General features: G+C 56.6%; 1 protein-coding gene across 3 annotated transcripts in view; it reads left to right on the top strand.

Annotated features, from left to right (window-relative positions):
- The window catches only part of ATP8A2 (ATPase phospholipid transporting 8A2), a 301,962-nt gene that overhangs the window by 205,440 nt on the left and 84,458 nt on the right, over positions 1–12,064 (top strand). For all 3 annotated transcript variants that reach the window (XM_029048279.1, XM_029048280.2, XM_029048281.1), the window contains one exon: positions 1,797–1,907. In XM_029048279.1, coding sequence (XP_028904112.1) covers positions 1,797–1,907 — 111 coding nt within the window. The remainder of the gene's footprint in view (positions 1–1,796; positions 1,908–12,064) is intronic.

The raw sequence follows: 12,064 nt of genomic DNA, 5'->3' as shown, positions 1-12,064 counted from the left end.
GGAACCGTAGGTGAGGTACTGCTTGGGCGGGAAAGAGGGCAGTTCTGCTGAAGGGCGTGGATGGTTTCTTCACACATCCTCTCCTTCGCCCGCCCAGATACTGGTCTCCGGGCTCCGGTGGGTTGGCTTCCTCAGCCTCCTCGGCAGCCTGGGAAGGGTTGAAAGAGCAGCTCCCGTTAGCCCTTCCGCACTCTCCCCTGGCTTCTCCCCCTTCGGCTACTGGGGTCGGGGTCCCGCGTCCCGACTCCCGAACCAGGCCCCCTTCGGTTAGACCGGGCTGCCTCCCGTCTTCCCCCGGCGCCCCGGAGTTTCGGCGGGATCTGCGTTCTTAGGGAAAAGCACCGTCTCGCGTTGGCTTTCGAAAACACACCCCTGGCGGAGAGGGTCATGCCTGTATCCTACCGGATCAGGCTTCCTGTCCCGTCACGCTCTCCCCGGCGGTCGGTACAGTGCTCTGCGCACAATAAATGCTCAATAAAAAGGACCGTCGTCCCCCCGCTCCCAGCCACGTCCCAGTGAGCGGCCCGTGTTTGCTCCGAGAGCCAAGGATCCACTCAGTTTGGATCGTCCCCCCTCCCGGACACTGGGGTCATTCATTCGCTCGTTCGGTTGTGTTTATCGAGTGCCTACTCGGTGCAGAGCGCCGTACTAGGCGCTTGGGGGGTACGGTTCGGCGGCGGATAGAGCCGATCCCTGCCCGACAGTGGGCTCACGGTCTAGAACGGGGGAGGAGTCTAGAAGTCACAGTCTAGAAAGTCGGTATCGGCATCCGGTACCAGAGAGGTAAAACCTTTTCTTGAGACCCTGTTAGGATCTAAGAGGGAGCGGGTTGCCCGGTGGATAGTTTTTCACCTCCGCCTAGAACGTGCAGAGCTGGGAACAGTTGTGTACAGAAGCATTGGTTTATCCTCAGATCTCTAAACGCGCGACCCCGAGAGGCAGCGTGGCTCCGTGGAAAGAGCCCGGGCTCGGGAGTCAGAGGTCATGGGTCCGAAGGCCGGCGCTGCCGCTTGTCAGCTGCGTGACCGTGGGCGAGTCACTTCGCTTCTCTGGGCCTCAGTGACCTCATCTGGAAAATGGGGATGAAGACTGTGAGCCTCACGTGGGGCGACCCGATGACCCTGTATCTCCCCCAGCGCTTAGAACAGTGCTCTGCCCGTAGTAAGCGCTTAACAAATACCAACATTATTATTATTATTATTATATAAGGCGTCTTGCCCCCCCCCAAGGCTGTGCTCTTGGGCTACCCGCGCCCCACCGTCCTGGAAGGTCGTAGTTCCTGAGGGGTCGGAAAGTGTTGAAAACCAACAGGTACGTGCCTGAGAGATTCTCTGGGGATTTACCACCGAACAGATGCCTTTTCCCTGACGCCTTGAGTGCTTCGCGTATATAAGTAGGAAATACAAAATAGGGTTTTAGTCTTTTCCTCCTGGTTCCGCTCCCGGGTATAATTTTATTTTATTTTTTTTTATGGTATCTGCCAAGCGCTTACCACGGGCCCGGCGTGTCCTAAGCACCGGGGGTAGATCCGAGCCAGGTCGGACCCAGTCCGCGTCCCCCATTGGGCCCGTAGTTTTAGTCCCCGTTTTCCGGATGAGGTCACTGAGGCCCACAGAAGTGAAGTGACTCGCCCGGGGTCACGCAGCAGACAGATGGCAGAGCCGGATTTGGAACCCAGGGCCTTCCGACTCCCAGGCCCCCGCCCTCTCGTCTAGGCCGTGCTGCCGCCTTACTGTGCGGGGCGATCGGAAACACGCCACAGTGCCTTTCTCATCTGGGTCATTTCCTCCCCGCAGTTTGCCTACTTGGAGAAGCTTCTGTTGGTTCACGGAGCCTGGAGTTACAACCGAGTGACCAAGTGCATACTGTACTGCTTCTACAAAAACGTGGTGCTGTACATCATTGAGGTAAGGGGGCCGGCTGCGGGCGCCGCTCGTCGCGGGGAAGGCGGACGCCTGGCTCGCTGACGTTACTGACCCGTACGTGGGAGGTAGCCCGATGCGATCCGGATCAGATTCCTGCTTCGGGACCCTCGGCCCGACCTGCGGCAACTTCTGCCATCGTCGGGGGGGGGGGGGGGGGGCTTCTGGTGGGCTCAGACCCCTCCCCTTCTTGCTATGGGCCCAGCGACCACCCCTCTGGGGCCGGGCACCCAGTGTGCCCAAGTGACCTAGTCTTGACGGCCCCCGGACGGCCCGTGCTTCTGGGGCCTGTTGGGGTAGGATTTTTGTCTAGGCAAAATGCCTCTTCGCTACGTGCGGTTCTAAAATGCCCGATTAATAATAGAAGTAATAATAATGTTGGTGTTTGGTTAAGCGCTTACTGTGTGCCGAGCACTGTTGTAAGCGCCGGGGTAGACACGGGGCAATCGGGTTGTCCCACGTGGGGCTCACGGTCTTCATCCCCATTTTACAGAGGAGGTAACTGAGGCACCGAGAAGTGAAGTGACTTGCCCACGGTCCCACAGCTGACAAGTGGCAGAGCTGGGATTCGAACCCCTGACCTCGGACCCGAAAGCCCGTGCTCTTCCCACTGAGCCACGCTGCTTCTCAGCCTAAGAAGAGATTAGACCGTAAGCCCGTCAGAGGGCAGGGACTCTCTCTATCTGTTACCGATTTGTACGTTCCAAGCGCTTAGTCCAGTGCTCTGCACATAGTAAGCGCTCAATAAATAGTCTTGAATGAATGAATGAATACAGTGGGGGGGGGGGGGGGGGTATTCTAGGGGCCCCTTCCCCACCTTGAGGGACGCTCGCACTGTAACTCTTGCCCCCCTCGACCCCACACCCGCGAGCACCAGCCCGGAGAGGCAGGCGTTGTCGGACGTGAAGCAGCGTGGCTCAGGGGAAAGAGCCCGGGCTTGGGAGTCCGAGGTCATGAGTTCGAATCCCGCCTCTGCCGCTTGCCAGCCGTGTGACTGTGGGCGAGTCACTTCACTTCTCCGGGCCTCAGTTCCCTCCTCGGTAAAATGGGGATTGAAAGTGTGAGCCCCACGTGGGACCGCCTGATCACCTCGTATCCCCCAGCGCTTAGGACGGTGCTCTGCACGTGGTGAGCGCTTAACAACTACCACCATCCATCCCTCCTCCCCCCCGCCGTCTCCTAGCCAAGCCAACCGGGGGAAAATGTCGGTCGCGGCTGAACCGCTGTATGGAACTCGGCGGGATCGGCACCCTTCCCACGCTCTGTCCTCTGCGGAGCCAGGCGTTTGGGGGCCTGCGTGCGTCGGGCTTGTGCCGTTCCGAGGAGCGGTTTGTCGGTGCGGCGTGAATTACTAGCGGGCGGCTACGAGATACAGCCGAGAGGATGTCGTCCCCCTCCACCACCCCCAGTCCCAGCATCATCAAGGCAGAGCTTCTGATGCCGTCGCGTTTTTGGAGGAAATAGCCGTGTCGCTCCCATCGCTGAGCTCCCCGGGGGCTTCCTGCCTGTGTCGCGTGTGCGGAGGCTCAGTTTTTTTCAGTAGCGATGTTTAGTAAGCGCTTTACGGTCACTTTGGTTTTTTCTAAAGGAGGCCCCTCCATCTTTCTTAAATTCACGAAAGCGGGAAACCCCGTCTATCTTACCCGACAGAGCTCCCTGAGGGATATCTTTCCAAAGGGGAAAGACGGGACGCCTGAACCCCACAACGTCAGATGAACCCCGAAGTCTGCCACGGAAGTGAAATGAACGCATCCGTTACTTGCGGTGGTTTCTCTGCGGACTCTGCGTTTGCTGCTTTCGGGGCAGAGAATAAATACCGCCGAGAATAGCGGGCCCCGTCTCAGCTCCCCGAAAATGGCGATGATCCCGTTACCTCCTGAAGCCCTGGAGGCCCAGAACTGAGAGGCTCTTGCCGTAGGAGCCGCAGCGGGTCGTCCTCGCTGTTGAAGTCTCATCGGTGGTATTTATCGAACGCCTACTGCGTGTAGGGTACTGTACTGAATGCTGGAGAGGGTACGGTCAGCATGGGAGAAGCAGCGTGGCTCAGGGGAAAGAGCCTGGGCTCGGGAGTCGGAGGTCACGGGCTCGAATCCCAGCTCTGCCACTTGTCAGCCGTGTGACTGTGGGCGAGTCGCCTCACTGAAGGCCTCAGTTCCTTCATCTGTAAAATGGGGACGAGGACGGTGAGCCCCACGTGGGACCACCTGATTCCCCTGGATCTCCCCCAGCGCTTAGAACGGTGCCCTGCACATAGTAAGCGCTTAACAAATACCGACATGATTATGACCGTACAGCGGCCTCGGAAGACGGGTTCCCCGCCCACGGCGACCTTACTTTCCAAACCGAATCGCGGCACTTGGGCTCGCTTCCCCCAGTTCAGGGTTCTTTCGATGTTGCTCGGGATGGGCTGAATCACGCCGATGATAACGGCGTGCTTTCAAGGAACGTGCGGAGGGGTAGGAGGCGATTCCGGAAAATTCGAGGAGGTGCGTTGGGCGCCCTGCCGTCTCCTAATGTACAAGCGGATGCGGGCTATTCCAGAAAAATACATCCACGGGACCAAGAAAGAACGGAACTGATTTAATTCCCCGCACAAAAAGTGACCGAGTTCCGAACAGAGAATCATTAGCTCATTCCCATCTTCCCACTCGGCGATCGGTAGCCGTGACGGAGACTGGTCGTTTCTGAGAGTGCCGGGAACGGCGAATTGTTAGAGTGTTTCCGATGCCCGGTAACAGTCTTTTTATCTCCAATGCTAAAGGCTCACTCCTTCAGTTGTTAGAAAATCTGCTTTTGACGTGCTTTTCTGCCCCCCGGTCCGGGTCAGTCCCGACTCGTAGCGGTGAGGTGGTTGCTTCCGGTGAGTCGGTGGACGCCTCGGGTTATAAGGTGGTAGGATAAAGCCCCGTTGGGGGGGGGGGGGGGGGGGGTCACGTGCCCCCACTGACTTTCCAGGCGTTTAAAACCGGAAGAGCCGTCTTTCTCTTCCGCATTTATCTGGTGGCTAACGTTATCGATGAATTACCCCCGGACTAGACCCCTTATCTAGACACCCCTGCCAACCACCCCCCCCCCCCCCAACAGCTCTCGCGCGGCCTGCCGGGTCAGTTCCACCCGCTATCTTGCGGCCGGGCTATCTCCCCCAACGCGGCTCTTAACTGGGGGGTCAGACTGGGACCCCGAGGAGAGAAGCTTCGGGGAAGACTCGAAAGCTCATCTCCCAGCGACTCCCATTCTTCCGGCAAGAGCCGGCGGGGCGGGGACTCCAGCGAGGAATGCTGTCTGACGGGCAGAGGCTGCGTCTGGGAAGCAGCGTGGCTCAGTGGCGAGAGCCCGGGCCCGGGAGCCGGCGGTCATGGGTTCGAATCCCGGCTCCGCCCCTCAGCTGTGGGACGGTGGGCAAGTCGCTTCACTTCTCTGGGCCTAAGTTCTCTCGTCTGTAAAATGAGGATTAAGGCTGTGAGCCTCACGTGGGACCGTCTGATGACCCTGTATCTACCCCAGCGCTTCCAACAGTGCTCTGCACACGGTAAGCGCTTAAATACCAACATTATTATTATCATTATTAATGCAAATATCTAGACTCTGATACACCCGCCAACATTCACAGTACATCTTTGAATGCTACGTTGCACTTGCTCGTCGGTCTCACGAATTGCACTGGTATCGCGTTGGTGATCCCGGCCCTAGATTCTTAGAAATCTGCCCCAGATTGTGCTGGGACCTGATGGAATTTGTTTTTCTATATCATTTGCGGACAGTGTCGGTCTCTCCTTTCACAAGCGTTAGCGGTTCTTAAAATTTCTCAGAGACGTTCCGAAGACTCTGTGTTTTGTCATAATAATCCCGAGAAGTTTCTGTCGGGACTAGAGTCTTCGATTTTTATTCTTGCCTTTTCCTGTGGAGACACATCCACTTTCCCTCCTTCTGATTTACAGCCCTGAATTAGTATGGGAACTGGGCAGCCTTTTCCGTATTCTCCGTATCATCTGTCTCGCCACTCAACCCCTCACCCGCATGCTGCTCCTGACGTGAAACTCCCTTCCTACACGGACGATGGCTCTCCCCTCATTCGAAGCCTTATTAAAGCCACGTCTCCTCCAAGAGGCCTTCCCTGATTAAGCGCTCATTTCCCCTACCCCTTCTCCCTTCTGCGTCATCCTTCCGCTTGAATTTGTATCCTGTATTCACCCCACCCTCGGCCCCACGCAGCCTGGCTCAGTGGCAAGAGCCCGGGCTAGGAAGTCGGCGGTCATGGGTTCGAATCCCCGCTCGGCCACCTGGCAGCCGTGTGACCGTGGGCAGGTCGCTTCTCTGGGCCTCAGTTCCCCCATCTGTAAAATGGGGATTGACCGTGAGCCTCACGTGGGATAACCCGATGACCCTGTCTCTCCCCCAACGCTTAAAACAGTGCTCTGCACATAGTAAGCACTTAAATACCAGCATTATTATTATTATTATTATTACCTAGCCATAATTTATTTTAATATCTGACCCCCTCTAGGCTGTAAATTCCTTGTGGGCAGAAAACACGTCTATTATACTCACCCTAGCACCCGGTACAGTGCTCTACACTAAGTAAACACTCAATGAAAACAATCGATTGATTTAAAAAGTCTGCATTGGGGGAAAAAAACAGGATATAGATTGGTTCCTTGCCCCAACCGACTTCTAGATTTTGAATCCTTATTTCAGCGCGTTAATCCGCAGAGTCAGCTGCAGAGAGAAATCTATCCTAGATGTCTTTTATTCGGAGAAATGTAGATTATCTTCAACAGCTAGAGAAGAGCCCTTCTTCATTTGAAGATACTTTCTTGGAGTAGGACCAGAGATAAGATTTGTACTCTGTCACAGAAGATCCGCTCGATTCTGTTTTTGGGGTTTTTTTTTTAACGATTTGGAGTAGATACTAGCGAATGAACTCTGTTGCTCTATTTTCCGCAGACCCGCGATCAAATAAATAAACTGCAGGTGTCATGATGCAAATAATGATTTTTCCATTTAGGGGAATATATTTTCACGCTTTATTTTTTTTTTTACTAGAAACTGTATTAGGAACTGTAGGGTTGCCTGAATCTCAGATCCATATTTGGACTAAGCCCCACTTTTCCTCATCTCCCACTCCCTTCTGTGTCACCCTGACTTGCTCCTTTTGCTCTTCCCCTCTCCCAGCCCCAAAGCACTAAGGTCCCTAGCTGTAATTTTATTTATTTGTATTGCTATCTGACTCCTCCCCCTTTCCTAGACTGTAAACTCATTGTGGGCAGTGAATGTCACTGTTTATTGTTGCACTGTACTCTCCCGAGCACTTAGTGTTCTGCACACAGTCAGCGCTCAATAAATATGAGTGAATGAACGACACAGTGAAGACAGTAACCCTGTCACCGAAAGATCTTCCCGTTGTTTTTACGGCTTTAATTTTCCAGTGAAAAAGAAAAGAATCAGAGTAGACACCCCTCCATCCATTTGATGTCTATTTTTATGTGTAATGTTCCATTTCTCCAGCTGGTTTGGTAACCTCTTGGCTTCCTTCAAAAATAGTAGTAATAATAATCGTATTTATTAAGTACCTATCCGTGTCAAAGCAGCGAATTGAGCTTTGGGAAACGTAGACGGACGATAAAGGTTATGGGTTTTGACTGGTTTCCTTTTCCCATGCTTTAGTGATAGTAATAATAATTGCCGTGGTATTTAAGCCCTTGCAACGCGCCAAGCGCTCTTCTAAACAGTGAGGTAGATACAGTAAAAGCCGATCGAACCCAATCCTCATCCCGAGCGGGGCTCGCGGTCTGAGCGAAAGCGAGTATTTAATCTCCATTTGGCAGACGAGGGAACCGAGGCACAGAGAGGTTACACGACGTGCCTGGAGGCCCCACTGCGTGCGAGTGGGGGAACTGGGATTCGAACCCACGTCCCCTGGCCCACACGCTCATTCCACTAGGCGACACTGCTTTCAAATTTCAAGTAGTTTTCGCGTCCCCGGAGCTTTATGTGCGTGAAGAGGGCCCCTCCCCAACCGAAACAAAATTGGATGTTCCATGGTGCCTTCTCTCGCCCCCTACTTGATCAGGAGAGGGTTTGGCTCTGTGAGACTTGCATCTTCCCAAATCTGGCAAGCTTGTTCCTGGAGCCAGGGAGCTCTTTGGCGTGTGCTGCAGATGTCTGATGATAAACCGGTGGAGGATCGGGGATCGAAAGGGTTCCGAATCTTTTTTTTTTTTTCCCCCTCCCCTTTTACTCCACAAGCCTCATCTTGACTAATTCTCATTCAGAATAAAATATCATATGGTTGAGCGGTGATTATTTACTCTGGGCGGCAGCAGTCAGGCGAGCGTCCCGAAGGGCCCTTTCCTCTTTTCAGCCCGTGGCTTCTTTGGTCCAGCGAACTATTTTAAACATGTATTTGGAAAGTAATTTCCTCCGCTTTGAAAGCGGTAATGTAAACGGCGTCAATGAAGCGATTGTCCGACAGAGAGGATTTAGTGACAGGCCGCCGCCTGAAGAACTCCTTGGCATATTGCAACGATTAGCTGGCCGTCCCGCTCGAGCCCAAGACCGTCGGAGGCGGCCGTCTAGCTGGGGTGAGAGTCTTGCCGAGAAAATCAGCGGCGTTTCGAGGGCGCCGGGCCCCTGGAGGGTAGATCTGGAGTCTCGGAAAACGTCGGGGCCGTGAAGCCGACGACCGCGGCAGATGGGAGTCATCCTAAAAGTCCAGAAGAGAATTTCAAGGGGGATTTCATTCAGTCTAGTTGCTGGCTTGGAAAGCGAGGCTGATTTAGTGGAACGACCCGCTCCGATGCGGATTAGTATTTTAGCGGCTCTAGCGCTGCCTGCCGTGTGACCTCCCTGTGCCGCAGTCTCCTCCGCTGTAAAATGGGGAGGAAACCGTCTCCTCTCCCTCGTAGGCTTCGATCCTTTCGCGTCCATCCCGATGATCTTATCGCAGATGCCTGGCCCGGCGCGTGGCACGCGGTGGGTGCCTAACTCATCCCCCTGCCGTTAACGGAGGCGGATGGATCGCGTGGCCTCTCGGGGTCCTGCGTGTGCGACTGAGGTTCCGTTCCTGGGCGATTCGTCCAGGGCTTCGGGCAGTCGGTGTCTGGAGCGGACTAGAGGACCGGGCTCCCAGCTGCAGCAGAAGAGACCCGGTCCCCGTCCCCCGGAGCCAACCAGGCTCTTCCCTGGGCTCCCTCAGATGGACGGTTAGAAGATGCCAAGCAAGAACACCTGGAAGCTGCCGGCCCTAGCCGGGAGAGGACCCCCGCCGGGCGGCCGGGGGGCCCTGGGGCCGGGGAGGAGGGGGTAGCCAGCCCTCCTTAAATGAAGTACCAGGGAGCGGGCTGGAGCCCCGCCAGGAGGAGCGGGGTAGGTCTCGCCGCAGGGGCCGGGGAGAGCTGAAACTCCCTAGATAAGAGAGACCTCGGACAGGCCCCCAGCGTCCAGGCTCGGTTAATGCCCCCCCCCCGCTGCCCCCGGCCCTTCCGTACGGATTCTCGCAATCCAACCCTTCGGTTCCTCGAGGTTTCCCCTCGGTGTCGGCGGTGAGCGGAAACGCGTTCCGTGCCGGGAGGGGAACCGCCTTGTTCCTCTCGAGGCGCCTGGGCGTCGGAATCTAAGAAGGGAGTCGGGCGGGATTAAAGATGCACACGCTGCGGTCTCCGATAGCGCGGGGCACCCGTTGCGGACGGGCCCCCCGTCTGGGCAGACTTGCACTACGGTCGAGCGTCTCGGCTGCCGCCACGCGCGGGCCCGGTTCTTCCGACACCGCAGCGGGTTCTGATCCTCCTTGGGTTCTGCGGCCACGCTGGATCCAGAGAGCAGAGTGTCTGCCGGCCTCTGACGGGGCCGGGACTCGTGAATCCTGCTCCTTTCCCGACCACGGCGGGCGCGGGCTCACTCACAGTCGTTCAGGGGCCGCGGGAATGGGGAATTACCACCGACCCGCCCGGCCGCCCTTTCTCAGTTTTGTGTCTGACCTTCGGAAAGGTTTCGGGGCGCGCTTCCGCGAGTCCCATCTGCTGGCAAAGCTGGGTTGCCACGTGGCCGTTGCATCTGTTTTCTCTTAGAATCGATTGTCCCAGGGACTTCTACTAACGAGCCCGAATTCCACAGGTCCATTTATAGGAACGCGTTTCTACTTCTCCCGGAGACGCGCCAGGTGTTGTGGTCGCCGGGCGCTGGGCCCTCCTCCTGGGAAGCAGATGCCCTCGTTGGGCCCGGGGGCGGTGGGGCGAGGCGGCCAGACCGGCGCCTCGTAGCTGGGATCGCCCCACCGATTGCTGGCCGTGAGTTCTAATCCCCGATCCTCCCCTTGTCTGCCGTGTGACCTTGGACAGGTCACTCCGCTCCTCTGTGCCTCGGTTACCTCACCCGTAAAACGCGGACTAAGACTGTGAACCCTATGCGGGACGGGGACTGGATCCAACCTGATTCGCCCGTACCCATCCCGGCGTTGGGCACGGTGCCTGGCGCGTAGTCGGCGCTTAACGAATACTATTGTTGTTGTTACTGCTGTCAGTTTAGCTCAAGCCGGCAAGCCTCCACTGCTGTCTGGTCGCCTCCCTCGCTCTCTGTCCAAGAACGTGGTCACCGTCGATCTGTTCCCTAGACTGACCCTGCACTTTCCACCATAGGTTCAGAGTACTGGATGTTGTTCCCCTGAGGAAGCAGAGGGAAGTTCCGATGCTTGGAAGCCGGCTGTCCCTCCTGGAAAAATGCCCGCGGGGCCAATTTCCCACGGGCCGGCCCCGATCTCGGCCTGTGGATGGGCCGGGCAGGAGGGGGGCGGCCAGTTCTCTCTCATTTCTCCATCTTTGAGGATCCTTTACTGTCCTCCGGGCACGAAGCTTCTCCCCACTGTGAAGTCCCGTATCGCTTCACGTGGCCGAGCCCACCCTGGACTAGGGCTTCTCCCAGCCTTCCGGGTCGCCGCCCTCTCCGCCACCCAGCCTCCCTCGCCAAGGATGAATCTCTTCCCCCGTCTCCCCGGAATTTTAGGGACCTAGTAGCTCCCGGAGGAAAGGCGACAACTTAATCTGAGCAGCGTCCGGGCGGTGCCGCAAAACGCTAACCCGGAGCCCGGAGTCTCCGTGTAAAGGCCGGAGCCGCGAGCGGGAGCGAGCTGGCCGGAATCCATCGGAGATGCTGCCGCCGTGCTCCCCGACACATGGATTCCGTGGGCTTCTGGCCAAGCCCCAGGACCGCACGCTGATGGATGCCAGCCGATCGGCACGGACTGGAGCGAGACATCTGCCGAGCGGGCTAGGCCGAGGAAGGGCAGTCCCCCCCCGAAACCCACCAGTTGACTGCAAACACAGCTGATCCCTGTTTTTATAGACGAAGTTAAGTGACTTGGCCATTGATCCGCCCTGTGACCTCGAGCGAGGGAGTACTGATAGTAATTGTATTTATTAAAGTACTTACTTTGTGCAGAGCACTGTACTGAGCCCTTGGGCGAGTAGAGTTGAGTTACTAGATACAGTCCCCGCCCTCAAGGAGCTGACGGTGCTGGGCTGTCTAGCCTGCAGGACTACAAGCCCCTCCCTTTAGACCAAGAACCAGGAAGATAAGAAAATTGACCTCTCCCTTTGTTTTTCCAGAGTTGCAAATGAAAAGATTGGTGTAAAACCACAGCCCCAATCAGCCTAGGTTGCTGTGATCCAGTAATGGCTCCCATACGCCCAGATCTTCCCTGAACTCAGATGATAGAAAAACAGAGCAGGGAGGTTTATTAAACCGAACGGAAAGCCCCGCCAGCTGTCCGCGGGCCCCTCTGGCCGGAGCGGGACGCCAAACCGGCTTAGTGGAGAAAGCCCGGGCTCGGGAGTCCGAGGCGGTGGGTTCTAATCCCGGCCCTGCCACTTGTCGGCTGCGGGACTGTGGGCAGGTCCCTTCGCTGCTCCCGTGCCTCGGTTGCCTCATCTGGAAAATGGGGATCGAGCCTGTGGGCCCCACGTGGGACAGGCACCGTGTCCAACCTGATTTGCTTGTAATCCACCCCGGCGCTTAGTACGGTGCCTGGCACGTGGTCAGCACTCAACAAATACCCCAATTATTCTTACCCGGAGATGCAGAGAGAGGTTCTAGAAGGAGTCCTGTTGCTTCGTCTCCTTCGTCCCTGTCGAGGAGAGCTGAGTTCCCGC

This window comes from Ornithorhynchus anatinus, chromosome 20 (assembly GCF_004115215.2).
Source record: "Ornithorhynchus anatinus isolate Pmale09 chromosome 20, mOrnAna1.pri.v4, whole genome shotgun sequence".
NCBI lineage: Eukaryota > Metazoa > Chordata > Mammalia > Monotremata > Ornithorhynchidae > Ornithorhynchus > Ornithorhynchus anatinus.
Note: the sequence above shows the minus strand (reverse complement) of the source record. Positions and strands in the feature narration are given on the sequence as shown.